General features: G+C 41.1%; 2 protein-coding genes and 1 long non-coding RNA gene across 4 annotated transcripts in view; 1 reads left to right on the top strand and 2 right to left on the bottom strand.

Moving 5' to 3' along the window:
* The window catches only part of LOC309514019, a 113,176-nt gene that overhangs the window by 62,822 nt on the left and 22,469 nt on the right, over positions 1-27,885 (bottom strand). Inside the window, exon 2 of the long non-coding RNA XR_014211584.1 lies at positions 532-1,021. This is a non-coding gene — a long non-coding RNA (uncharacterized lncRNA). The remainder of the gene's footprint in view (positions 1-531; positions 1,022-27,885) is intronic.
* kdm8 (lysine (K)-specific demethylase 8) lies at positions 5,286-11,396 on the top strand. The gene is made up of 7 exons (XM_082189598.1): positions 5,286-6,215; positions 7,223-7,395; positions 7,475-7,607; positions 7,709-7,756; positions 8,996-9,145; positions 9,241-9,333; positions 9,920-11,396. The coding sequence occupies exons 1-7, from the start codon at positions 5,766-5,768 to the stop codon at positions 10,082-10,084; spliced, it is 1,212 nt and encodes a 403-aa protein (XP_082045724.1). The 5' UTR covers positions 5,286-5,765; the 3' UTR covers positions 10,085-11,396.
* Positions 11,911-27,364, bottom strand: nsmce1 (NSE1 homolog, SMC5-SMC6 complex component). 2 transcript variants are annotated; one of them, XM_082189662.1, is made up of 8 exons: positions 27,222-27,364; positions 26,528-26,666; positions 24,100-24,221; positions 23,854-23,931; positions 13,366-13,512; positions 13,154-13,270; positions 12,786-12,912; positions 11,911-12,394 (listed from the first exon to the last, which is right to left on the bottom strand). In XM_082189662.1, the coding sequence occupies exons 2-8, from the start codon at positions 26,643-26,645 to the stop codon at positions 12,297-12,299; spliced, it is 807 nt and encodes a 268-aa protein (XP_082045788.1). In that variant the 5' UTR covers positions 26,646-26,666; positions 27,222-27,364; the 3' UTR covers positions 11,911-12,296. The 2 variants fall into 2 exon arrangements, with proteins under 2 accessions (XP_082045788.1, XP_082045789.1); XM_082189663.1 differs by lacking the exon at positions 27,222-27,364 and adding an exon at positions 27,046-27,214.

Raw genomic sequence — 27,885 nt, forward strand, 5'->3', positions numbered from 1 at the left:
CTAGGAGGAGAGTGGATGAGTTAGAGGCTGAAAATGATCGACTCAGTATTAACAAAAAGTGCCTGTGGCTACCTGGCTAGTGAAACAATATGGAACGAAGAAAAGGTCAGGATGCAGAATGAGATCGCACTTCTTAGAACTAACAATAGCATGCTTAAATAATCCGTGGAAACATTGTTCAACAAATTCGAGGAAGCGAAGACTGCTTGTCAGTTGATGATAAAGAATGGCACAACTGAGAAAAACACCAGTAAGACAGGTGTCACGTTGTGTAACCCAGTTCCAGAAATGCCAGTTTTGCAGGAAGATAGCACTGAGGGTTGGGGAAAAGATTCTCAGTCATTCAGTAGCCAATACTCTGACTGAAGAGTCAGATTTCCCATGGCACCAGTCCATACTACTATGACTATGTGTGCTAGTGAAAGAGGGGAAGAACCAATGACCTCTACCATAGTCAGAGGATTTAATCCAACTAGAGGCTGTGATCAAGAACATTGCCAAACAAGATCCATTAGACCAGGGGTGCCCAACCCATAGACATGTATAGAAAGGCTAGATAGCTTACCGGCGCTGAGAGCCAATGGGACCCGACGACGTCACACGGCGGCCATCTTAGGACAGGACCGCTCGTCCAGTTATAACATTAAAGTCTATTGTGCATGTAGTGCTGAAATAACTATATTTTGCTCAATTTTCAACCGATTTTCAAACAGCTTGGTGTGTCATAAACGTCAGGGATGCGGCTATTTAACTGCATACTTGTGAAAAATTATAGCCACAAACGGCATCAGCACAAATCATAGCCACGTTAATAAGGTTTGTAATAAACCAAACCGTTTGTAAATCCGTCAAGAATTCAGCAAGTTACGAGCATTTTAGTTGGCGTATGTCACTCACCTTCCGTCCACAGCAGCAGGGAGCAGCAGCGCAGTCTCCTGACCTAAGATGGCCGCCAAGTGACGACACAGCTGACTCCGCCTTGAGCCATCTAGCCTTTCTATACATGTCTATGGCCCAACCCCTGTCCTGCACAGTTCATCTCCAACCCTAATCAAACACACCTGCCTTTAATTTTCAAGCGATCCTGAAGACGTTAATTGGTTGCTTCAGGTGTGCTTGATTAGGGTTGGAGATAAACACTTTGTCTGGAGCCTTAACTCAGAAAGTAAAGGACAGAACTGCTAATAAGTCAGAGAGGAAAAAGGCACTGCTTGAAGTCTTCGGTGTAATGTCAGTTAATTGAGATGCAATATCTGAGATGCACATGAGGAAAGGGGAGCATCCAGCAGCGTTTTCTGAATGATTATTGGAGACGTTTAAAACTTTCAGTGGCAATCCTGATATCACTAAGAATCATGTCGGTTTCATGTCTACCTTGATTAACAAATATGATCCACTCACCCGGTCTGACTGTGACAATGCTTGTGACACCTCTCTCTGAATACAATGACATTATTGCTAAAATGACACAGTTTTACAACAATAATGTTAATGCAAATAGTCAAATCAAAGCTGATAAATCTAGACATCACTTGCTGCCTTTGGTGGGAGAGAATGTTCTAAATTATCTAATGGTTTCTTTCCATCATAGACTGTCACAGACTGACTGTGACACAGGACTTTTATTTTGAAGGGATTGGGCATGGGTTTGTGCACACAACAAATTGTTTCCACCATTACACAGAAAAGTACACCAAAAACACTTTATACAATAAGGGTTTATTTCATTTCATTCAGTTACCAAGTTAGCTTTAAGCATTTCAAACAGCTGCACATACCTTCTGGTGCACCCCTCACTTGCCAAACCAGTACACATGCAAGGAAAGTAGCCATATTTAAACTAGCATGTGCTCATGTAAGATTACTCCATCTGGTTCTGACCTCATGGGGGAGGGAGGGAACCTATTATCTATGTTTTCTTCTTATGTTTTGTCTTTATTGTTTTGAGCCCTTTAAATTGTACTAGAAATAAATTATGTATGATTTAGAGTTGAAATGTCATGACAGTTTGTTTGTTTATGTCTTGTCACCTCTTTGTAACTAATAGGTTTCTCCCTAAAATGGTATTTTCCAAAAATAGGAGGAGCTAAGGCCTATAAAAGAGGTAGCCATTTTAGGGGAGAGGGCAAGTGTGGAGAGGTTGAATCTCGTTTTTGTGGGCCTGTACATTGGCATAGCCAACATGCATTTGTGTATTCGTCCCCTTGGAATTATATTGTTCTATCTGACATTTTTGTCAAAATTTAGTTATTCACATATTATTATTCTGTGACCACTTCTTTACATTATGTGATGTCGTTTTTAAGTTATGTACATTTTGGAACTTTTTATTTAGAAAATAAAAAGGTTCTTTCTACACAGTCGAATGGAATGCAAAAATGTTAAAGCTCAATATCTCAAAACTGCTCAGAACGCAGATAGAACCTTATAATTCCAAGGGGACATATTGTCAACAATTTTGATTTATTTTCTTTGGTATTATAATTTTTGATAATCTGTTTTTTTCTATTACTTGACTATTACCATTGGATATTGATATTTTTGCACCTTTTGGAATTAAAACCACTCTGGACTGTGCTATTTCTGCCTTTGTCACGTCATTTACACCTCTGGCAGCTGGTACATAGACCAAGGAGATTTGCAAGAGTAAATTCAGAAGGTGTTATTCTTTGCTATGGAAAAGCTGGTCACATTGCTAGACATTGTCAAGACAATGAGAGACCTCTTCAAAGCTTTGTCTGTCATACATGTGGAAAGGATGGTCACATTGCCAGGCATTGTTTGGGGAAAAGAAGGGAAGATCAGGAAGTTGTGTGTTTTGCATCTGGGAAGATGGGACACAAGGCAAGACAGTGTCAATATTCACACAAAAGAAAGATGGGCTATAGTGATTTGCTTAAGAAAATAAGCAGTTTAGAAACCCAGTTGGCAATGCTGAATGGAAATAAAGAAGCCATTCACACCTTGCCAGACACAGATGCTGATGCAAAGTAGAATTGTTTTATGATAGTAGCACATTTTAGAAAAAAAAAGTTTACTTATTAAAAGGGGGGTGATTATGATTTATAAAAAATAAAAATAAATATTAGCATTGATATGTAGTTGTAATTTATAATAAATGTTTTAATGGCATTATTTTTAGAATATGTTTTTTTTTTAAATGACCGATGTTTTGAGATGAAACTTCTGTGACTTTGATGTTTAAATGTGAAAAGATTATTGTGGGGGAAAGGGGGCCAACCTCTTCTGATTATTGTTTCAGATATAAGCATCGAGATGTTTGTCTGAAATGTGTAACCTCCTGAGGAAAGATGATCTGGTCGTTTGAAGGATGAGAAGGAACCAGTGGATCCAGGGGATTTTCTCAAGAAAAAGAACAGAGTGATCCATGACCTAGAAATGCAGAGATTTCTAGACAAAGATCCAGAACTCCAGGCTTAAAAGATCTAGAAACCCTTAGACCCACTATGGGATGGCTGGAACTGATGGAGAGGCACATACTCGAACAACACCAGTGACTGTTTATTCTAGAAGGACTTGCGGTCCAAATGGAAAAGAATGGACAATGAAAAGAGAAACAAGAGGAGATCAAACAACTTCAGAAACTATGGACAGCAGTCTTTCCACCTAGATGGGAAACAAGTGGGCAAAGGACAGACCCACACTAAGAAATGCACAAAGACACAGGCTTACTGCACATGAATAGACAAATATATGCATACTCATTTGCAGTAGATATATTATTGTCTATTGGATGCACACATGTGGATAAAGGATGTCCACAGTGAGAAAATTGACACAATACGACAAATTTAAAATGCACGTACACACACAGACATTATATTGTCAGTTGATTTTTTAGTTATCCCCCCAAAAAAACAATGTGCTAATATCACTGATGCACATTGTGAGAGCCCAATTATTCCTAATTATTTGCCAGTGCATTATGTTATGTGTTCTGGGTTCATTTTGCCGCCGGTGAACCCAAGGTGCTTTGTGTACTTTGCCACTGCTATGCTGCAATAAAACTTAATCTTTAAGATCTTCAACGTCCTCATCATTTTTTCTTACAGTGACAATATAATTCATTTAATCTGCCAATCATCCTTTATAATCATGCAACAAATGAATTGTCCATTTACTGTCTAGAATCGTTTGAACCTGTAGGCATACTGGAGCAGTCATGTAAACCATGGTGTAAACAATGAAGGCCACAGGTTTCCTCCAAATTTGGGGCAATAATGGAAGCAGGTTATTCAACAGGGATCCCGAAAAGACAAAAACATCATTAAATCAACTAATAATTAAACCATTCAGAACTTAAAGATGTCACCGATGTGAGGCGTTCATGAACACAGCTTCATGAATCTTTTGTTTCAGTTTTGTTTCAGTTCAACTTCCGAATCAGTTGTGGTTCGGAGCGCGTATATTAGGCCCTGTCCCAAATGGCACCCTAAAAACTCACGGTCTTCCTACGAGTCTGCACTTCCACACATAACGCTGCTTTTACTGTAAAGTGTTCATGTAGGAGTCAGGCGTGATGCACAACCTTTAGATTGTTGATATTTATTAAAATAAATATGAACTTGCGTGGAAGCGAAACATTATGAACACTACATGTACACTTTACAGTTGGTTTTATGACTGTAAGTCATTCTCTTCAAATGCTACTGAAGTTAGAAATGTGTATACCAATGTCATATGTAACTTTAGAGAAAATAGTTAATCTCTTAATTATCTGTTTAGCTGAGCCATCCATATACAAACAAAACAAGTAGCATATGGCATTATTAAGCCAAATAGGACAACTGGATCAACATATTTTGTTAGTTCTGGAATATATATATATATATATATAATTTTTTTTTTAATTTTTTTTTATTATTATTATTAACCCCTGATCTGACAACACCGCAATGAGTTACCTGAGTGAAACCAGTATTTCCATAATTACGATAATTATCGTATTTGTACTGTAATCATTTTGACCTCTGTACTATGTAAGATCAATAATGAAAAAAAATATATATAAATCCCATAATGTATGATAATTTCAGAATTTTGTGACACTCCAAATAATGGTCGTTGTAATCATAGGACTTCTATACACAGATCTAGCAGTGGATCCAACATCCACCGTCATGATTGTGAGGAGAACGTGAACATGGTGTTATGCACGTCTTCCATCTCATCTCACGTTTACGTCTTCTCGGCCAATCATCATGGAGAATGACCCTCTCTGACGAGCATAAATTAACGTTCCTGCCGCTACCGTCAGTAGTTTCCAAATTGAGTTCGATAGTTTAGCAATAAAGTAATTTGCAGGTCGTGTCAAAAAGTTGTTGGTCTAGATAAATTGCTGTATTCTATACGTTTGACTCTTGTACGATCATTTTTGAGCTTCTGGTACAATACTTGGGCATTTCCAATCTGAAACACTGTGCGGAACGTTGTTTGTCTTCTGTGTTTCTAGCCGGACATTAAACCAAGCACACTGCATGCACGGAAACTTTCGTTTTATTACCTCTCGTTTTCACATAAATTACACATTTCTCACGTAATTCACGCTATTTGTAAACATTTTAAGCGCTGTTAATTGTTTGTTGTGACAAATATGACATGTAATATATACCATGAGCAGTAGCCTAACGTTAGTTGTTTCTCTCCCTAGCTGTTACAGCAAGTTAACTATTTTTATGGTCGCTTTTCACCAGATCATCCATTAGAAATCAATTACAGGTGATCTGCAAAATTGACTTCTGCTCATGGCTTCAATCTGGCTTGGTGTTCGCGCTGTTTTGCCTTCGACAGTGTCTGAATTCCCTCTTAAATTTAGTGAAAAGATTGAATCCAGTGTGTTGAATGTTCTCGAGCTGGCCAGAGATCAGCTGTACAGTGCACCAGATTGCCCAGCTTCAGCTGAAAGAGCCCAAGTCATTCTAGATTATTCCTGGGAGAAGCTTAACACTGGAACATGGAGAGATGTGGACAAGGAGTGGAGGAGAGTTTACTCTTACGGCTGCTTATTCAAAGTCTTAAGTTTGTGTCATACTAATCCATCACAATACAACATCCAGGAGGCCATTAAGACATGTGACATGAGTTTGTTAATGGGAGCAGCTATCATGGACAACATTCTGCAAAGACTTGTTGGTATCTTAAGAATGAAAATGAAGAGTCCAAACAAAGAGAGGAGTGAAGAACCCTGTTCAAAGGTGAAGTCATCTTTCCTGAAGGGAAATAATTTGTGACAGCTTGTTTACAGATAGTACATGTTTTGTTTTTACTTGCTTTCCCACTGTGAATGGTTTCTTAAAATTGGTTGATTTACTCAAGTATGATATGTTTCTGGACAGTGTTGTTTTAGTATGTATTAATGCTTTGAATTAGCTTTCATTTTCAGCTTATTTTTTGTAAATTTTATGTGCTTTCTCTTTTTTATATTTTTGTTTAGCTTTGAATTTTATTTTACAGTTTTAGTAGTTGTAGCCTATGTAGTACTTCAACTTCAACTTGTTTTATTTCAGTTAGTTTCCAAGGCAATATTTATAATTTTCATTGAATTTCTTTTTTTAATGTATTTTTTCTCATTTAATATTAATATTTTATTTTATTCTAGCTTTAATTTCAATTAACGAGAATTTAATAAAAAAAAAGAAAAAAGTTTTAGAGTTATTAACACTGTTCCTGGATCAACTTTTTAAAATTGCAAACCAATCAGAAATGTTTTGCCATGAATGTTATCATTTTCCAACAAAAGCATTTATGAAGTTATGGCAGTCTTGGAGTTACTTGTATAGTTATAATAACTTGTATCAAATTTCAGCTATTATTGAAAATTTTGATTTTCAATATGATAAAATGTGTGAATTTCTTTTTTTTCTTTTTTTAAACATTAAATTTTAACATGAATGATACATTCACAATCACAATCACAATATATTATTTAACTTCTAAAATTGAAATACTGGCCCAACCAGGCAAGCAAAAGAGGAATTTGTTTCCCTCTGATGTTTTAGATAGGTTTTGGTCTGTAATTGTTTAATAATAATAAAGAATATTCCAGAACTAACAAAAGCTGTTGATCCAGGATGTGTTCTCTTTGGCTAAATCGTCATGCTACTTTGGAAACCTTGTTCTAATGCTTTGTAATTCATTGGCTTGTATCAGTGTTACATTATTCAGCCATACACTATTCACTTATAAAGCTTCTCTAAAACAGAAGATGAAACAGGACTGTGTGTCCGAGCCTGTAATAAACCCTGCTCAAGAAGTGCCACGGATTCAGTGCCCATCCCTGGAGCGCTTCAGAACAGATTTCCTGGATCCTCAACGGCCTGTGATTATAGAGGGAATTACTGACCACTGGCCTGCCTTCACAGAGCATCCATGGAGGTACTGATAAAATATGCATTTTTAGATTTGATCCTTTAAAACATCTGTGCACTACCATACTGTTCTCTCTTTTTCTAAGCATAGACTACTTAAGAACTGTCGCTGGCTGCCGGACGGTACCTATTGAAGTGGGATCCAAGTACACTGATGAAGAGTGGTCACAAAAGCTCATTACAGTGAATGACTTCATAGACCGCTACATTATAGGGACCGTAAGGAAAATTTCATTGTAAGAGACATTTGTAAAATATATTTTTGCCTAGAGAAGCTGTAAAGTTGTCTGTCATTATTATTTTTGGTTATTTTCTCATAGGCGGAGAATGGAGTGGGATATCTGGCTCAGCATCAGTTGTTTGATCAGGTCGGTTGCAATTCTATTTGGTGGCGCTAGATGAGTAGAAACTAGATGCTTCACCTTTACCTTTCTCATAATAAAGTGCCACTGTTGTGCTATTTCAAAGGTTTATTTTATTTTGGAGGTCTCCAATGTTAGGTTTACATGCATATGAGGTCAAAAACACTTTCGTTTTACGGTAATATAAATTACAGCATCACCTCTTTTCTCAGAGTGTCTTAAAAGGTTCGATAAAGGATTCAGTTCCTTTCCGAGAGGCTGCTCTGATTGGTTAGATGGCCCAGTCTGTTGCGATTGGTCTACCGCTTACAGCGAGTGTCGGAAACAAAACGGTCATTAGCATATCTGAATCTCAGTTCCGGAGGCTTCCTCAGTGCTTGATGCACAGTGAGTGCTTCTCATTTCTTATTTGTGCATCCTTGCTTCCTTTAGCCCCACCTCCTTAGGATGCAAGGGAAGTATACACATGTCTATCCTCTCTCATGACTCCTCAGGAAGCTTCCTCATTCTTCATTCCTCGTGGTGGAGATTTGAGATGTCCTAAATATCCAAAAATCACTAGAACAATGTTATATATTTTGTTGATTTGTGTACATACACTACCCCAAATGTTTCTAAGAATGTTTAAATCCAAAGAAATAAGCCGTTTTAACCAGGACACGGGCTGGAGGACGTAGGAGCGAATAAACGAGGAAGCATCAATTTGAGTATTGAGAAGCACCCCTTGATACAATCAGTTATGATGGTGTTGGTTTTACCGCATTAATTCATGTCGACAATACAAAACAAACTCTTCCAGGCCTCAGCTACAACTACAGTGTTTGAGGGCGGGGCAAAGTAGACGTTGTTGGTGAGCAGAAAATGAAGACCATAGGCTGGCATTATGTTAATTTGTTACAATCCTACGTAGGTTTCACGCAGCAAAATGGAATTACAGACGACTCTTTTCAAGCATTACATGAAAGGTAAAATCCAAAGAAAGCACAATAGGGGCACTGTAATATTAGAAGTGAACGTCTCCGGTTACTCTCATAACCTCGGTTCCCTGAGATGAGGTAGTTTTTGGAGGAAGGGGTTTTCCCTGTAAGAGTTTACAAACGCAATGTCGAAGTGAACCGAATCGAAAGGGAACTCTGTAATTTTAGGTTGTTCTATGCCAGTCTTCTCGGACTTGGACATTTACTAAAAGATGTAGCATCATGCAAAAGCAATAGCAGTAACTTTAGCTGTTATTCATTCTGATAGGTTCCAGAGCTAAAAGAAGATATTCGTATCCCAGACTATTGTTGTCTTGGAGAAGGAGATGAGGATGACATAACAATTAATGCCTGGTTTGGGCCTGGAGGGACTGTGTCTCCTCTCCATCAGGATCCTCAACAGAATTTTTTGGCACAGGTAAACACGAGACAAATGGTTCATTTGGCATTTGAAATGGAAGGCTTTTGATTCGCTCTGTTTCATTGCATTCGGCTTTTGTTTTTGTATGTCAGGTGGTTGGAAGGAAATACATCCGGCTCTACAGCCCAGATGAAACAAAAAATCTCTATCCACACCAGTCGCAGTTACTGCACAACACCAGTCAGGTAGAAGATCTACTTTATGACAGCTGAAGTTTCTTGTACATAGCCCTAGTTTCAATTACCTAGCCGGTAATTTCAATAACGACAACTCTTGGAATAGTTTTAGCATGTTATTGAATATGGCAATGTTAATGTATCGGGTCTTGGCAGACCAGGTCTGCAACACTGCTGTTGATTATTGCTGTTGCAGAGCAAGTATGGACTTGCCACTGCTAAAAGATACAAATGTGAAAAGATACACTTATGTGAGCAGCATGTAAGATATGCTGCTGCATGAATAGACAAATACATAAATACTGTAGCAGGTGGAGCTGGGGGAGGTGGGGGGTCTAAGAGTAAATCTGATTGTGCGCTGCAAGACTAGCAAACAGCAAACAATGAACCAGACTATTTAAAAAGAGAAGGTTATCTCATTGGCTGCAGGATCAGCAGTGGCCAATCAGCTCGTTCCATGCGGTAATGATGTAATTGCGGGCAGATTGCATTTGAAGGACCTATCAGCTTGCACCCTCTAGAGTTTCATGACTGAACTAGATACTTATATATATGAAAAGATAAAACATGAGCTTTTTTGCTTTACCACATCCAGGTGGAGGTGGAGAATCCAGACCTGGTGAAGTTCCCAGACTTCTCTAGAGCCTCATATCAGGAGTGTGTTCTCAGGCCCGGAGATGTGCTCTTCATCCCTCTCCAGCACTGGCATTATGTGCGCTCTCTTGAGCTCAGCTTTTCTGTCAGTTTTTGGTGGTCCTGATTTGTACAGAATAAATTGGCATGCTCCGTGTTTGTTGTCTAGTCTTGTATTGTCTTTATTTGTATAAATGCAAAATATATAATCACTTTTGGGAGGAATGTGAACTGTTAATCATTTCAATTTTATCACTTACATTTAAATATTAACATTACAAAAAGCATTACTTTTTAAGCATTTGGCTTCTTTATTTATTTATTTTTCAAAGTGAGAGTCCCTGCAGTTCCTTAAAGTCTGAAATTCAGTTTGATGAAATGTAAGGCCATAAAGGCTTGGTATCACAAACAGGGTTTAGATTAAGCCAGGATTAGGCCTTATCTCAATTAGGACATTTAAGTAGCTTTTATAAACGTACCTTAGAAAAAAACATAACTGGTGTGCATCTTGAGACAAAACAATGGCACTGATGTATTTTAAGATATTCCAGTGCAAATTGCTTTCAGTTAAATCAGCTTAAACATGCATTTTAGTCTGGGACTATCTTAAGCCTTGTCTGTGAAACCGGGGGGAAAAGTCTCATGTCCTTAATGGTATAAGAAAAATCTTAATTACACAGGGTTTCTGCAGGTTTTATGAAGGTAAATTTAAGACTTTTTTAAAGACATTTTTAGACCAAGTAAAAAAAAAATTAGGTGAAAAAAATACATCAATATGTTCTCTAAATGTAAATGTCTAGGGAGAATGGCAATAAATTGTATTAGCAGCACTTACTAAATACAGTTTCCTACAGCTGTCCATTAGGCTACTTTTTAATTCGTTTGACAAAAAAAGTAGCTTGAATCGCTCTGCTCTCAACTACTAGAATATGGAAATAACTTTTACTGTACCTTCTGACTATTGCAAAAAAAAATTCTTCCTCAGTATTTTTTTTTTTTTTTTCAAGAACAAATTTCTAAACATTCCTAAAAATCTACTTAATTCAAATGAAAGTTTTCAGAACTCTGGCAGATATTTGTTTTTGTTTTAAGCATAAACTCAATTTTGTTCGATTTTTCCAGACTCATTTTTCCAGTTGCATTTGAAGTACATGTATTGATTTCAAGGTGTTTGGATATTTGTATTGGAAAGACAAAAATACTGAGAAAGATAAAAAAAATTTGCAATGCATGCAATATTTAATGAATAAAGGTCAACATTTAAGACCTTTTTAAGGGTTAAGATTATAATGTAAAAATATATTTCAATTATATTCACTTATAATATATTAAATTATATAATTATAATTTAAATACATTTCGAATTTTAACTCATCCCTTTTGTTAAAAATGGTTTAACGGCTGAAATGTGAGGTTTAGCATTTTATACAATTTTGTGTTTGTCAAAACCTACACTGTAAAAAAAAATTACATCCCCAAGTCAGAAATTTCTAGTGACTGATCACATCTAAATTTTTCAATTAGTCTGACGTATTATTTCTCATTGAGCCAATGTTAACAGACTATTGCAACAAGAACTGCACTTGGGCCAATTTAAAAATTTAGATGTGACCAGTCACTAGAAAATTTTGACTTGGAGAGGTTAGAATTTTTTTACAGTGTATATATTTTAACTGTAAAGTTGTTTAAATTGTAGTTTTGCTGTTATTTTACGGTTTAATGTTACCATAGACATTGCCCTCTCCCCTCTCAGTGCAGGTGTTAAAATAGGTCATAGAAAGCCTTCATTTTGATTTAAAAACCCTGCTGATATTTTGTCAAGCAATATATTTTATCAGTACATGCAATTCTGTATGATTTGAACTACTGGTCTTGATTTTCGTTCTGTTCGGTTCAGTGGCCACAGGAAGTAATACTAAATTGAATGGTTAACCACATTCAGAACTTTGCAAATAACTTGAAATTTATTTTATTTTTAGATTTCATATATTGAGCAATTTAATGTTTGAAAAACGTTCCTTCTAAAAGGGGTATCTGATTGAAAGAACAAAATGCTTCTCAAAAAACTATCTTAGCAACCATACAAAATGTGCTAAAATGCTACAGCTACAGCAAACATTTCCATATAAGAGCAAAGAAAGAAACATAAGTTTATTTGCATAAACAATTTGATATTGAATTTAAATTCTAACAACAACAAAAAAAGTGGAATTGAGAACTTATTCAATAACAATACTTTAATAATAGAAAATGCATGTAAAAAAAATCTTAGACTCTTAAGAGAAAGCACTTGAAATATCCCCATAACAGCTGCAGCGATGGATCGGCAGGATTTGAGATTATGACCTTCTCGACCGCCGGGACGTTGTGGGTGCAGTGTTCTCTCTGGATGATGAAGGTAGATTTTGCGAGCTCTGTGACTGGAAACGCTGCATTTCTGCAAATAAGAAAGAAAGACATAAAAACGTTGATATCTAAAACCTTCTGAAGTAAACAACTCTGCCGTTATAACATAAGATTGATGGAGCAATTGGGTTGATTTACCCAACATTTTTAATTCTGTCATCATTTACTCATCCTCAAGTTGTTCCAAACATGTATGAGTTTCTTTCTTCTGTTGAACACAAAAGAAGATATTTTGAAGAATGCCATAGTACATAGTATTTTTTTCATACTATGGAAGTCAATGGGGTCCATCAACTGTCATCAGCATTCTTCAAAATGTTCATTTTCTTTTGTGTTCAACAGAAGAAAGAAATTCATACAGGTTTGGAACAGCTTGAATTTAGATTTTTGGGTGAACTATCACTTTAATAACAACAGCTCACCTGGAATCTCGTGAGGCCAGAAATCATTGCATGATGGGCAATGAGGGTCACTGCGTGCTCTGAAATATCTAGCAGCACACGGGAGGTGCACCTTGATTCCACATGCTGGGTTTTCACACATTTGGCACTGAAAATAAAAGAAAACATTTTGTTTGCAGTTCCCCATGTCTGAAAATGGCATAAAAGTCAGCCAACTCAAGTCAATTCTATGGAAATACAATTTCAATACATAACTAACAGTAAATAAATAAAAACTCAGTTATTAAGCAAGATAAACATGAGGTATTCCCTTAAAAATTAGTTCTAAAGCCTGGATTTCGTCAATAAATAAAAGTTCATGACCTTTACTCGTATGTGTATGTCTATACCTGCAGGGCAATGTTGTGGCACACATGACACACTTTGATGAGATCCTGGTAGATTGTGCGCATATACTGTTCCATCTCCACAACGCAGCGGACACTAAGAGTGTATTCACCGTCTTTCTAAAGTAGCATAACAAAATAACAAAAACAGTAATTGCTTTTGAGGGTAGTGAGTTATTTATAATACTTAATCAAATATATCTGAAAATGTATACCTCATTTAACCATTTGTCCTGGACAAATTTGTTTAAGACAAGCTCGGTTTCTTTTTTCTTCAGTTTCTTTGTCCGGAGGCTGTCTGCACAATTTAAAATATCAGTGGAGGAAGCAGAGCCGCTCTCAGAGTCCACAATCAGATCCATCTAACAGAAGAAACAACGGCAGGAGATATTTTTTTTATTTATTTTTTTTAAATACAACCAACCTGTTTTAGTAATAGGATTGGTTATAGGATTTTTTTTCATGTCATAATTATTCAACCCCCAAACGCTAAATTACTTGCTAGTATGGTTGTGTTAAAACACAACTAAGCCTTTGGGAACTCTTTAACAACACTTCGGCTTCATTCACACTGGAAGCCTTAGCGCTCAATTCTGATTTATTGCTCAGATCCATTTTTTTTTTTTTGGGGCTGTTCAAATTCTTTTAATTGTGGCCAATATCAGATTCGCGTGTGAACAGTTCAGAATCCTGAACTGACCCGCATGTGCAAAAGAACGATAACAAAGATAGCATGCAGCACAGAATTACACCAAAGTAAACATGGACGTTTCTGAAGTCAGCATTTAAGCAATCAATTAAAGGCTGATGAATTTGTTTGCAGGCGATGATGAGGAGACAGACAGCATATTTTTTCCGTACAGTTTTGCTTGTATAGAGCTTTCACTGTAATACTTCCGAGTATAACAGCTCACCGTCCCTCCACTGACTAACGCTGCTGTCTTCCATGTTCACAGAGTGACCAAAGAACTACGGTATGTAGTAAAATCTTTGAAGTGACAAATAAGTGACGTAAAAGTCACAAGAATTTCGATATGACTGTTCAGACTGAGGTTTAATTGCAAAACATCAGACTTGCATCTGATTTGGGACCACATATGGAAGTGGCCCAAATCAGAATCGAAAAGACCAGATTCCATGTGGTTTGTGCTGTTCACACTGATATAATAATCAAAAATAAAAAAAGATCCAAGTCGCATATGAGCAAACATTTGGGCCACTTTTGTCTGCATTCTGAACGTAGCCTTAGGGGCTGTTTTACACGACACAAAAACTGAAACTTTTTATGCGTTTTGCCATTCATTTACATGACAACAGCATTTTAGGGACCTAAAAATGCAAATTTTTTAAATCAGATTTCAAAGTGCAAGTTTTTGAAAACGATACTGTTATCATCTCCATGTAAACACGAATTTGTGAAAACGATGAAACCATGCACATGTGTATTAAGTGTTCAGTCTATCAGCGCGTAGTGTTTCTTTACAAAGACACATTGCCAACTACTGGTCTGGCAGCATAATGCAGCAATTTTAGTCTTTTTCGCAGATCCGTATGAATGGTGATTGTTTTGACAACGTTAGCGTCTGTAGGTAAAAAAAACGCAAAGGAAAAGCTTTTCCATTTTTAGTACATTGTTGTTGTGTAAACGTACCATTAATTAGCTTTAGTTATGTTTTAGTTAGTTATGTATTAACCAATGCATGTGCTGAATTTAAGTAGCAAATATAGCCAAGACAAAAGAGCTCTCACAAAAGAAGTAGTCTTGTTACATCAAAAAGGCTATGGCTACAAGAACATTTCCAAGACACTAAAAGTTCCTATTGGCAGTATTGTTTGAAAGTTTAAAATGCATGGTACCATAGCAAACCTTCCAGGGCCCAATTTCATCATGTCCAACCCACCATGATGACTACAGACCGGTAGCGCTCACTTGACGTTTGAGAGACTAGTCCTTCACTACATCAGGACTAGTGTGACAACTCAAATGGACCCCTTACAGTTTACATATCAGCCCAACATCAGTGTTGATGATGCCCTCATTTATATTCTGCAGAGGGCTTATACACATCTGGACACACATTGTGTGTCTGTTGTTGTCTCTAGCTGTCTAGTGTGTGAGCGTTGTTTTGTATGTGGTTTTTATGTTCTGCAGAGCAGGAACCTTCTGAAAATCTGTTTTATACTGAGCCAGGCCCGATCTTTTCCTGTTTTAAAAATATAAATAAAAAATAAAAATAAAAAGATGCATCTGTGAGGTTCACATTTTTTGACTTCTCAAGTGCCTTTAATACCATTCAGCCTGGACTGCTAGGGGAGAAGATGGGAAGGATGAAGGTGGTTCCATCACTGGTCCTGTGGTGTTTGGACTACCTATCCCTCTGACCACCGTATGTACGCCTGCAGAACAGTGTCTCAAGCACTGTTCTTAGCAGCACAGGGGTGCCACAAGGAACTATGCTGGCTCCGTTCCTGTTTACCATCTACACAGCGGATTTTCAATATAACACCGACAGATGCTTCTTGCAGAAATTCTCAGATGACACCACAGTTGTTGGCCTTATAAGAGGAGGTGATGAGGAGGAGTACAGAGGAACACTCAACAACTTTGTGCAATGGAGTGTGGATAATCATCTCCATCTGAATACCACAAAAACTAAGGAGATGGTTGTGGACTTCAGGAGGGGGAGGAGGAGGATCCAACCAACACCTATTACCATCGGGGGCACTGAGGTGGAGCTGGTGGCCAATCACAAGTACCTTGGTGTGCAGCTTGACAGTAAGCTGGACTGGAAGAGCCATATGGAGGCGGTGTACCGCAAGGGGCAAAGCCGACTTTACTTTTTAAGGAGGCTAATGTCGTTTAATATTTGTCAACCCTTGCTCTGCAGTGTCTATCAAACAGTGGTGGCCAGTGCTCTGTTTTTTGCTGTGGCCTGTTGGGGACACGGCGTCCGCACAACAGACAGGAACAGAGTGGACAAGCTCATCAAGAAGGCCGGCTCGGTGGTCGGGGCTGAACTAGAGACGGTTCAGCAAGTGGCAGGGGCGAGAACATTGAATAAACTAAGATCAATACTGACCAACCCTGCACACCCAATCCACCACCTGAAGGTGATAAACAGTAGCTCCTTCAGTCAAAGACTGATGGCACCAATGTGCAAGTCGGAGTGGTATAGAGAGAATAAATCCCTCCGCTCCGCTTCCGGCTCATGGGACCTTATTTCGGAAAAAATATGTATGGTAGTCAATGGCGAGAGACAACTTATATTTTTATTCCGTCTGAACTGTGCCCTGAATTACACATATGATGTTTGTCAATTTAAAAGATGATTATGAAAGTCAAGAAAGTCGCAGTTTGCCATAAAACAGAAGAGTAACATTTAGTTTTATGTGAAAATCGCTCAATGAACTACATCTCTCGTCTCGCACTACGTACGTCACAAGATCCGTTGCTCGTATGTGTGCAGTCTGGTACAAAACACTCAGGCATGACGGCGTAACGTTACGATTATAACGTAAGACTATAGAAAAAAATGACAGACATTAGCTTCAGTAAAGTTAGCTTCATTCATTGAGAGAAAAGGTATGACGTCACATGTGCGCCTTTTGGGTTTGTAGTCTTTGTAATTACGTATTTTCACAGTCTTATACCACAACAGTTTTACATCAAACTGCGACTTTCTTGACTTTAAAATGCATCTTTTAAATTGACAAACATCATATGTGTAATTCAGGACACAATTCAAACGAGATCAAAATATTTGTTGTCTCTCGCCATTGACTACCATACAATATTTTTCCAAAATAAGGTCCCATGGTGGTCCACCAGAAGGGGAGGGACTTAGGCTATCTACAGGAAGTCCTTCATACCAGCTGCTATACGACTTTATAATGCACAAATATAACGCTCTCGGTTACTAACGTAACCTCGGTTCTCTCTAGATGAGGGAACGAGTGTTGCGTAAGCTAGCTTACGCTACGGGAAAAACCCTTTTCTCGAGAATACTGAAGCCAAAAAATTATCCTTAATTTTTGCATTAGTTTAAAACGCATTGCTGCATAAGCAGACCTAGGCAGAGCGGCTCGCGTGCCTATTGGTTGCTCAGCAGCAACTGCTGCAACCTATCCAGGACCTGCTCGTGACGAAGCACCAATGAGGGCGCGGGCGCCCGTGCGCGTCATGTCCCGCCAGAATGGGCGTGGCTACAGGCTATAAAAGCAGGCCCGTGAGGTTGTTCTCTGGTTTTTCAATCTGAAGCGAACCAGAAGTAGCACAAGCACGGCAGGGTTACGCAACACTCGTTCCCTCATCTAGAGAGAACCGAGGTTACGTTAGTAACCGAGAGCGTTCTCTTACGAGAGTACTCTCGTGTTGCGTAAGCTAGCTTACGCTACGGGAACCCAATGTAAAACGCCGTGCGTGCTAGAGAAGGTCCACATGCACGTTCCCAAGGGCATGTGCCCGGGGACAAACGTAAGTGGTAATATCTGGGCCGATGAGGGTTGGGCCCAGGGAGAGATAACCATTCCAGAGTGTGGGAATGGGTGCTTAATACAATAGAACAGCCAGGTACATCCGTGGGCTGAACTAAGAATGATAACACTGCCTGTCAGCCACCTGAACCCGAAGGACAGGTGAAAAAAGATCACAGACAGGAAGACCTGGTCTGTCGATCTGGAGCCTGTGTATAACACAAACCACACACAGTCTGTGTCGATCTGCAGCGAGAGCGAACAGAGCTAGTATGTTAGACTGACAACAGTTTAGCCTGTAGGGCAGGCACCTCCAGGTTATAAAACCTGATAAATGTAGACGGAGAGGCCCAGCCCGCCGACGTACAAATATCATGGAGCGAGACTCCGCGAGACCACGCCCACGACGAGGCCATGCCTCTGGTGGAGTGCGCTCTGACGCCCAGAGGGCAATGAAGGTTCTTAGACCTATAAGCCATAGCGATAGCGTCAACTATCCATCTGGACAGGCTCTGTTTCGATGTGGCTAAGCCCTTAGTGCGGCCACCGAACGAAACGAAGAGCTGCTCTGACTGCCTGAAAGCATCAGACCGTTCGACATATATTCTCAGCGCCCTGACGGGGCAGAGAAAATTCACATCGTCCTCACCCTCAGATCTCGGAAGAGCTGACAGTGAAATGATTTGTGATCTGAACGGAGTGGAAAACACTTTGGGGACATAACCGTGCCTCGGTTTAAGGATGACTTTAGAGTCATTAGGCCCAAACTCCAAGCACGAAGCACTCACAGAGAGCGCGTGAAGGTCACCCACTCGCTTAACTGAAGCGAGAGCCATGAGAAAAGCGGTCTTCAGTGAAAGATACCGCAAATCCACGGACTGGAGGGGTTCAAAGGGTTCGCCCTTCATGGCTTCCAGGACCAAGGAGAGGTCCCAGGCTGGAACCAGAGGGGGCTGAGGAGGATTTAACCTCCTAGCTCCTCTTAGGAACCTAACAATGAGGTCGTCTCTACCCAGTGACCGGCCATGCAAAGGTTTTGTAAACGCCGCAATGGCCGCCACATACACTTTGAGCGTGGAGGGGGACCTGCCCTCGTCCAAAAGCTCTTGCAGAAAGGAGAGAACCTCTGCAACGCTACAGCGCTGTGGGTCTAAGTTTCGGGCCGAGCACCAGCCGGAAAACACTGACCATTTAGAGGCGTAGAGCCTTCTCGTAGAGGGTGCTCTAGCCTGAGTAATTGTGTTCAACACTGCCGCTGGGAGGTCAGCGGGTACCCGTTGATGGCCCATGCATGCAGGGCCCATAAGTTGGGGCGCGGGTGCCAGATCGCGCCCCTGGCCTGGGAGAGGAGATCTTTCCTCACCGGAATCGGCCACGGGGTCGTGCTCGTCAGTTGCATCAGCTCTGAGAACCACACTTGATTCCTCCAGAGCGGCGCCACGAGGAGCACAGAGCATTTGCTCTCCCTGATGCGCTTGATTACCTGTGGTAACATCGCGATCGGGGGAAACGCATAGAGCAGACGGCTGGGCCAGTCGTGGGCCAGCGCATCTCTCTGTTTCGTGAAGAATACTGGGCAGTGCGCGTTCTCCGTCGACGCAAAGAGGTCGACCTCCGCTCTGCCGAAGATGTCCCATAGTAACTGATGTCCCGAACGCGGCCAGCGGACCATGCTCGCAGCGGGACCCGCGTCTTCAGCCAGTGCTGCAGCGGGCGCATGAAAAGCAAGCCCAGCTGAAGCACTGCCGAGGCCGAAGCCATAAGACCCAGCATCCTCTGAAAACGTTTGAGAGGAAAAATGCTGCCGGTCCTGAAAGCTGCAGCTGAGCGCTGAATCTGCAGCGCGCGCTGTGACGTCAGCCGCGCTGTCATTGACACAGAGTCTAAGTCTGTTCCCAGAAAAGAGATTCTCTGGCTGGGAGACAGTAAACTCTTGGTCCAGTTGATTTGGAGACCCAAATCCCGTAAATGGTCGAGTAATAGAGCCCTGTGCGCTATTAACTCTGACTCTGACTGGGCTAGAATAAGCCAGTCGTCCAGATAGTTCAGTATTCGCATCCCCCGTTGTCTCAGGGGAGCGAGCGCTGCATCCATGCACTTCGTGAATGTACGGGGTGCTAAGGACAGACCGAACGGCAGGACGGTGTACTGATAGCTCAGCCCCTCGAAGGCGAATCGCAAGAAAGGCCTGTGATGGGGCGCTATTTGAATCTGAAAATATGCGTCTTTCAGATCCACAGAGATAAACCAGTCCCTCGGGCGAATTTGCGCGAGAATCTGACTGGTCGTGAGCATTTTGAACGATCTCTGCATAAGGGCTCTGTTCAGCCGTCTGAGATCTAGGATGGGTCTGAGACCGCCATCCTTCTTTGGAACGAGGAAATATCTGCTGTAAAAACCTGCCTCGCTCAGTGTGTGAGGGACGGCTTCTACGGCTCGTTTCTCTAACAGTTTCGCAATCTCGGCGCGAAGTAGGTGTGCTACTTCGTTGTTCACCGTGGTTTCGACCCTGGCTCGAAAGCGAGGGGGTCTGCGAGCGAACTGTAGTGAATAGCCTCGTTCTACCGTGTTCAGTACCCATTCTGACACGCCCGGCAGCTCCCTCCATGCCTTTATGTGAAAAACTAGAGGGAGAATAACGCGCGGGCTGTTGTCGCTGTGTGTGTGTGGCACATATCTCACAGCGCCTGAGAGAGAGCGCGCGCTTCGCACACACATAACACAGCTCGTGTCTGGTAGAGGGTGATTTACACACGGGACACGTTTTGTGTTTATTGACGGGGGCTCTGAATGAGTGCTTATCACAGAGCAGCCCGTGTTTGTGTGTAGGGATGAGCGCTGTACAGCGGGCACCTTTCCCACATTCAAAACACACACGGCGTGAGCCGAGTTTATGGATATGGGCCGTGAATGAGTGTGAGTCACTGAGTCGGCCGTGTTTGTATGTAGGCGCGAACACTGTGGAGTGGGCACATGACCTACATTTATAACACCATCGGCGTGAGCCGGATAAACAGACAGAAAGCTCTTTCTGTGATTTATTTGGGCGGCCGTAAAAACGGCCTTTGGGTACAGGCGAGCGTGTTGTGTAACGGGCTCGTTGGCTGTGAAATACACATCTCCAGTCACCTCTGCTGAGGGAACTGTGAGAGCGAGGCGCGCTGATTTTGATGGCGGTCCGGCCGCAGCGGGACTCGACCATCTTCGTCTTCCTAACGCGGTCAGGAAGACTTTGAGGGCTCTGCCTTCAGCACAATCTTGGACCGGGGTCCCCGAGGGGGAGGCGGTCTGTGGCGGCTGGAAGAGCGTGAGCGCTGGAAATCCCTCGGCTGACGCCGCTGTGAGGCTGACGGCGGGGGAGGCTGTGGCGCTGATTTCCGGTTGGGCGGCTGCTTAGAGCGACCCGTAGCGGAACTGGAGCGCTTCGGCAAGAAATGCCGCATAGCCTGGGAGGTTTTCTGAACCTCGGAGTACCGTTCCGAAAACCCCTTGACAGCCGGGCCGAAGAGACCGGATGGCGCCACGGGCGCGTCGAGGAAAGTGGCTCTGTCGGACTCCTTCATGTCGGACAGCGTTAACCACAAGTGTCTCTCGGTGACAGTGAGAGACGCCATATTCCTCCCGATGGCCTGAGCAGCGGACTTAGTGGCTCGTAGCGCTAAGTCGGTCGCGCTCCTGAGGTCATTAAAATTCTCAGGGTTCGGGCCTGCCTCGTCCATTTTACGGAGAAGGTCGGCCTGATACACCTGAAGCACGGCCATCGTGTGAAGTGCGGACGCGGCTTGACCGGCGGCGGTGTAGGCGCGACCGATCAAAGCCGAAGTAGTCCTGCAGGCTTTGGAAGGCAGTGAAGGATGAGACTGCCATCCGGCGGAAGGCGGGCAGAGGTGCGTGGCTACCGGTTCCTCGACCGGAGGAATGCAGAGGTAGCCCTTGTCTTTCGCGCCGTCTACTAGAGAGAGCGTCGAAGAGACAGTAGAACGCAGCCTGGCAGAAAATGGCGCCTTCCAGCTCTTAGTGAGCTCCTCGTGGAGCTCCGGAAGAAAGGGGGCAGGCCTCGTGTGAGGCGTCGAGCGGCGGCCTGGCAGAAAGCAACCGTCCAGCCTGCTGGGTGCAGGCTCGTCAGGAAGCGACCAATCGAGGCTGAGGTCCTCCACGGCCTTGGTAAGCAGGCGAAGAAGCTCGGCGTCGAACGTAGACCGCACACCGCTCGATTCCTGAAGAGAAGGGGCGGGGTCCGGAATGGAGCCCGACCAGCCTTCGCAGTCAGAAGCCAGGATAGAGCAGCTGTCCCCTTCTGCGTCATCTCCCCCCGACTCGATATCCACAGCGGGCGGCTGGCCGGCCGTGATAGAGGTGGGGGATGCAGAGAGCGATGCACACGGGGAGAGATCCGGCATGCAAGCGCTCGCGGCAGATGCCTCCGGTGTTCTCTGTGAACGGCGCTTTTTACGGCGCGGCCCAGAAGAGAGAAGCGGAGGGGCGGGATCCACGCTGAAAGATGCTAGGCGAGCCCGCAGGGTCGCCATAGACATCACTTCACATTCCGGGCAGCCGCCCAGGGAAAGCGCGTGGTCCGCGTGTGTCTGTCCCAGGCAGGAAACGCACTTTTTGAAAAGAGGCATTTGCAACAACGCCTCGCTCTTTTAGATGCAAGCGTGTGTAACGTAACACGCGGTAATGAAAAAGGATATTCGGCGCCGGATAGCGCAGCAGGAACGGCAGAGGAAGCGGCGAGATGGCCGGCTTGAAGCTCGTCCCGCTGAAGGCTCTTCGACGGCGCAGCTTCTCCGGAGAACAGCGAGGTGAGTGTCCACTTGAGCTGTCAACTCCGCTGAAGAGTTGAAAAATCAGAGAACAACCTCACGGGCCTGCTTTTATAGCCTGTAGCCACGCCCATTCTGGCGGGACATGACGCGCACTGGCGCCCGCGCCCTCATTGGTGCTTCGTCACGAGCAGGTCCTGGATAGGTTTCAGCAGTTGCTGCTGAGCAACCAATAGGCGCGCGAGCCGCTCTGCCTAGGTCTGCTTATGCAGCAATGCGTTTTAAACTAATGCAAAAATTAAGGATAATTTTTTGGCTTCAGTATTCTCGAGAAAAGGGTTTTTCCCGTAGCGTAAGCTAGCTTACGCAACACGAGAGTACTCTCGTAAGAGAACTTCCTTTTATTTAGATTGTTGTATTTTAACTTAACTTATGGATATGTTCTGAGTGAATGTATGGTGTTGGGTTTGTCCGTGCTGCCGTGACACTGTAATTTCCTGCAAAGTATTAATAAAAGGATCTATCTATCTATCAATAAGACGAAATAAATAAGGAGTAAGAGGTTTGAAACCCTTGGCTTACTGCTAAAGACTTGATAGATAGAATGATTTAAGAAGGAAAAAACATTTCAATGCAGAATATAAGAACACAAAACAAGCATTGACCTCAAGCCCGGACACCTCAACGAATGCCACTGTTGACCAAGAGAACATAACAGGATAACTTAAATATGTTAAAAGGAATTTAGATGGACCTGTGGAGTTCTGGAAGAATGTTTTATGGAATGATGAGACTAAACTGGAACTTTTTGGGCCTATGGGTCAGCAGTATGCCTGGCACAAAAAAAAAGGTATGACTTATGACCACAGTATGTTTGGCACAAAAAAAGGCATGACTTATGACCAGAAGAACACCATCCAAAGGGTCAAACATGGTCAGTTTTGTTGCTGTACTGCTTTGCTGCTGCAGGAAGTGAAAATCTTGACCATGTGACCCGTGTCATGGATTCTTTGAAGTATCAGGCCATTTTGGCAAAGATTATGATGCCTTCAGTACATAAACTGCAGCTTTTGCACACAAAGAATGGCCTAAGATTCCAGTAGAGAGGGTTGAATGCCTGTAAGCACTTACAGGCAACCTTTATTAAACATTTATATAAAGAGTAAAGGATTCTCTAAAAAATGTGACTTTTGGGGGGACTTCAAAAGTTGAATAATTTTGCATATGCATGTAACAACTTTATTTTCTTAGAATCACTCAAATGTGTAATAATATACTTTATATGATGGTTTTCTGATGCCTCCGTTGGAGTGTTTTCATATACATAACGAATGTCTGTCTGTGTCTGTGTCTGTGTGTGTGTGTGTGTGTGTGTGTGTGTGTGTGTGTGTGTGTGTGTGTGTGTGTGTGTGTGTGTGTGTGTGTGTGTGTGTATCAAATTTCTTTTTTTGTGAATAAACGTACCGTTTTTCTGAATAATTCCAGTTCATTATCTGCATAATCAGACGCCATTCTTGTTATGTCTGTCTCGGTCATGTTTACCTGAATAACAGATGAAAAGTATTTGTCATTTCTGTTTTGACTTAAACTTGAGTTTTGACATTTATAGTATACATATTTTTTTATAGTATATTAAAACACTAATATCATTATTAATAACATCAAACACATAAATTAAGAAGATGTGTATGTCGATTAGATTCAACCAACCAAGGCATAATACTCCAGTCCATTTTCTTCAGACATGCCTTTCCTGATGTACATGAACAAGGGCTGAAGCTGAGCATTGATGACATTAATGAAATCATCTAATCGGTCTGCCACATAGTGCGCTAGAAATGCAAGAAAGATGCAAAATTCAAAGAGGACACTCAGTGTTTGTGCGTGTGCATGTGACTGCGTGCGCACTCATTGGGATAATTGTAAATGCACAAACACAGACAGAAAAGACATGCCATCATGGAAATAAGATAAATAACATATTACTTAAGGACTATTTAGTTTGTTTAATAAAATAACAAATTGTAATCTGGCGCTATAAAGAAAATCAAATCAAATTGACTTGACCTGCAGGGGTGGGGGGCGAGCCATTAGGGAGGGGGGGGGGGGGTGCCCCCCTTATATAATGGTAGGGGAAACACTGACACTTATATACAACTGACATTCAATGTCCAGGGGCCTGTTTCAGAAAGGAGGTTAAGTGAAAACTCTGAGTATGTTAACCCTGAAATGAGGGAAACTCTGAGTTTTCTGTTTCAGAATGGGAGGTATGTTAAACCTGAGAAAGCAGAGTAAGTCAAGCCTGTTTCTGAAAGAGAGGTAACTTATACTCAGAGTCAGTTACCATGGTAACTTACTCTGTGAACCTAACCTGGTCGGGAGCAGGTTTTCTTCGGTAAACCCAGAGTTTATTTCGGTCTCCTCCCCTTTTTTAAAGAGGAAGTGGTGTTTAAACACCTCATTCATTCTTTCAGTACATTTTTATTAATAAAAATAATAAATAAAATATTGCTATTTTTACTGCTGTTTTTTATTTTATTTTATTTTTATAAGATGACGTCTATATAACTCCTTAACTGGCAAATGAAAATACAGTAGTAGATTAGAATTACATAATGTAGTTCTAAACAAATTCTACAGAATTAAACTGTGGCATTTACGGGGGGGGGGGGGGGGGGGGGGGGAGAGAGATAAGAACACCTGTTTATACTTGGATATAAACTTAGATTCTATAGGCTACTCCACATAAATATGTGAAAAAAATCTGAATGTGTAGATTGTGTGATGTGTAGACACATAATATTAACATTACCTCTCTGTGGCAGCAGAAACTCTTTATCCCCATGTGATGAGCATTTGGTTGAGTACACTTTATAACACTATTTATCATAATTTCTGGTGTATTGAGTAGGCTACTTACAACTGCCTGGGGTTCTGTTGGGACAGGAGGCTCCAAAAGACAGATATTACCATCAGAATATGTTGGGACCAACAAAAAACCCAACCCAAAGTAAAATAAATGGAAAATAGCCTATATAAAAAATGACACATGTAAACCTCTTACATTTTATGAAGGCCCTTGGATCTTCGGGAGTGACTGGCTCTGAAGTCCCTCCAGGAATTCCCTCAGCCAAAAATGCTGCTGCACTGCTTGACACTGGATGCTATTTAGTTATTTATGTCAAATGTAAAGTCAGGTAGCCTACACCCATGATATGCTCAAGCCTTACCTAATTGAATTATGTTTTTATATTTCATTTTCAGCTGCTGCCATGTTCTTTTAATGCCTGCAGGATTGCCCCTACATGAAAATTAAAATTAGGTTGAATAACATACTGTTCTTTCACCTCTGATAATATAACAGTTGGGTAAGTACTTGTATTACTAACTACAAATGACATCTTCAACAGTGTAATTAGATTAATGTCTACTTATTACTAATTACTAAATCCCATATCAACCTCAACCACTTGAACAATATAGGAGAGACAAGAAACTGCACTTTTAATGCTTTCAAATAAACAATATAAAATTGCATGAATTATTCTTGAATTGACCAAAGTGTGTAGAGGGAGAAGGTTACATAAAAAATATACCTTTTAAAAATGTATGTTAAATATACAGAATTGTTCTATAGTCTAATGCATTTACATCAGATTTTACTTTAAATTACAGAAGAATTAAGAGTAATCCCTTTAATTAAATTGCAGTATTTAGATTACTTGGTAATTAATTACACCCAACACTGTATAACTAATTAAAATGTAAAGGTGAGAAACGTGCAGACCTGTTTTTGTCTGGCGCTGTTGCCATGGTGACTCATAATATCTGTGCTCCATTGATAATGGCTTTTTATAGTTGTGGTGCACGCGCTTAACTCAGAGTAGGTCAACTCAGAGTTGATTGAACTAACTCATTTCAGCTGTTCTGTAACCGAAAACTCAGAGTTTCCCATCTCAGGGTAAGTCAACTCAGAGTTCAAGTTTTAACTCAGAGTTGGTTGAACCTCCTTTCTGAAACAGGCCCCAGGTGTGACACGCATAAACATCAACAAAAGCATAATCTTGCCTTTAGTGCAGAATAAAAATGAAATAATAAACAAATGATCCAACAGAATTTGTATACATTTTCTTCATACCTCCATGGGTCTCACAGCAGTGTTTGTGTAGTGCTTCAGCCTGAGATGCACTGATGATGCCATTGCTCATCATGGTCTGCAAGAAGCGCCTGTGACTGTCTGCCATTGGTCGGGACATTCTGCTTCATATCCTCTTGAGCTGAAAAACACATCTTGATAAACACAATTTCTCAAACCTGCAAATACTGCCCAAGCAAACATGAGTTAAGTTAGGTAATATGATTAAAAATGACTGTTGGAGAACCCTTATGTATTACCAAGACAATACTTAACAAGTTCAACTAAACAATAGGTCAAATATGATGATGGTCCCACGGTAATGGGACAAAGGCAGTCATTTTAAGATCTCTTTGACTCAGATGGTACTTCATCTTTAGGTCTCACCATTATTCTGTTCTAATAGCATATGTTAAAGTTTATAGATGTCCGTCTATTCATAACAACAGTCTTACGACCAATTATTTGGTGTTGGTGTGAGCAAGGATTTGTGGTAATATACATTAATATACATGTCTTACAAGCACGAAATGTACAAAAATACTGCAAGCTACGAACGAAGATGCGCGACATGCTGCATCAAATCAAGCGTCCGTTTGTCCGGGCATTCAAAACCCGACATCGTAGTCTGACCGAGACAGATTTACATTAAACAGTTATTGTTGTAGACTAGAGTGTTGATCTGCTCTTCACATACCTGTTTTCAAAGTTGTGCCGCCGAACTAACTGTCAATTTCGTGCAACATTCGCGCGGTCCCACTAGAAACAATACTTCCGATCACGTGACTTGGGTTCCTTCGCAGTGTACACTGTATCCTGCACACTAAACAGGGAAAAATTCGTTCAAGTCAAGTCAAGTCAAGTCACCTTCATTTATATAGCGCTTTAAACAATATAGATTGTTTCAAAGCAGCCTTACACATGATATTATGAAATTCCAGTAACAGAGGTTGTTTTGGCTTTATATCAGCTCTAGAATGAAGTTATTGTCCAGCTAAAGTTAGTTTTGATTGATTAACTTCCGTCGCAACGATCATTAACTTAATCATTAACTAACACACCGTTCTAACAGAAAACAGTTTTTTGTAATGAAGCTTTCAATATTTAGCAAACAATGGTAAGCATGACCATTTAAGGACATGTTGTTTGTTTAAATTAAACTAGGCTATAATAGTACATGCCATAGGTGCACTATTCAAAGTGTAAAAAAAATAAAATAATCTGTGTGCTGTAGGATTTTGCAATCATCGTTGTTTTAACCCTGAAAATCATCTTTCGAAATATGTCTATACACATTTAAAACAATATAACAATGAAGATTGTTGTTGATGGACACTAATTGGAATAGTGGAAAAGTGCAC

The sequence above is a fragment of the Leuciscus leuciscus genome (genome assembly GCF_965113295.1).
Source record: "Leuciscus leuciscus genome assembly, chromosome: 1".
Classification (NCBI taxonomy): Eukaryota; Metazoa; Chordata; class Actinopteri; order Cypriniformes; family Leuciscidae; genus Leuciscus; species Leuciscus leuciscus.

Bases quoted from the DNA above. Each gene is read 5' to 3' on its own strand.
- kdm8 (XM_082189598.1), top strand. From the start codon at position 5,766: ATGGCTTCAATCTGGCTTGGTGTTCGCGCTGTTTTGCCTTCGACAGTG. The intron at 7,608-7,708 runs GTAAGGAAAATT...ATTTTCTCATAG, and splicing joins ACCGCTACATTATAGGGACC to GCGGAGAATGGAGTGGGATA. The intron at 9,146-9,240 runs GTAAACACGAGA...TTTGTATGTCAG, and splicing joins AACAGAATTTTTTGGCACAG to GTGGTTGGAAGGAAATACAT.
- nsmce1 (XM_082189662.1), bottom strand. From the start codon at position 26,645: ATGTCCCGACCAATGGCAGACAGTCACAGGCGCTTCTTGCAGACCATG. The intron at 23,932-24,099 runs GTTGGTTGAATC...TCTGTTATTCAG, and splicing joins GACTGGAGTATTATGCCTTG to GTAAACATGACCGAGACAGA. The intron at 13,513-23,853 runs GTACGTTTATTC...TTCTTCTGTTAG, and splicing joins TGGAATTATTCAGAAAAACG to ATGGATCTGATTGTGGACTC.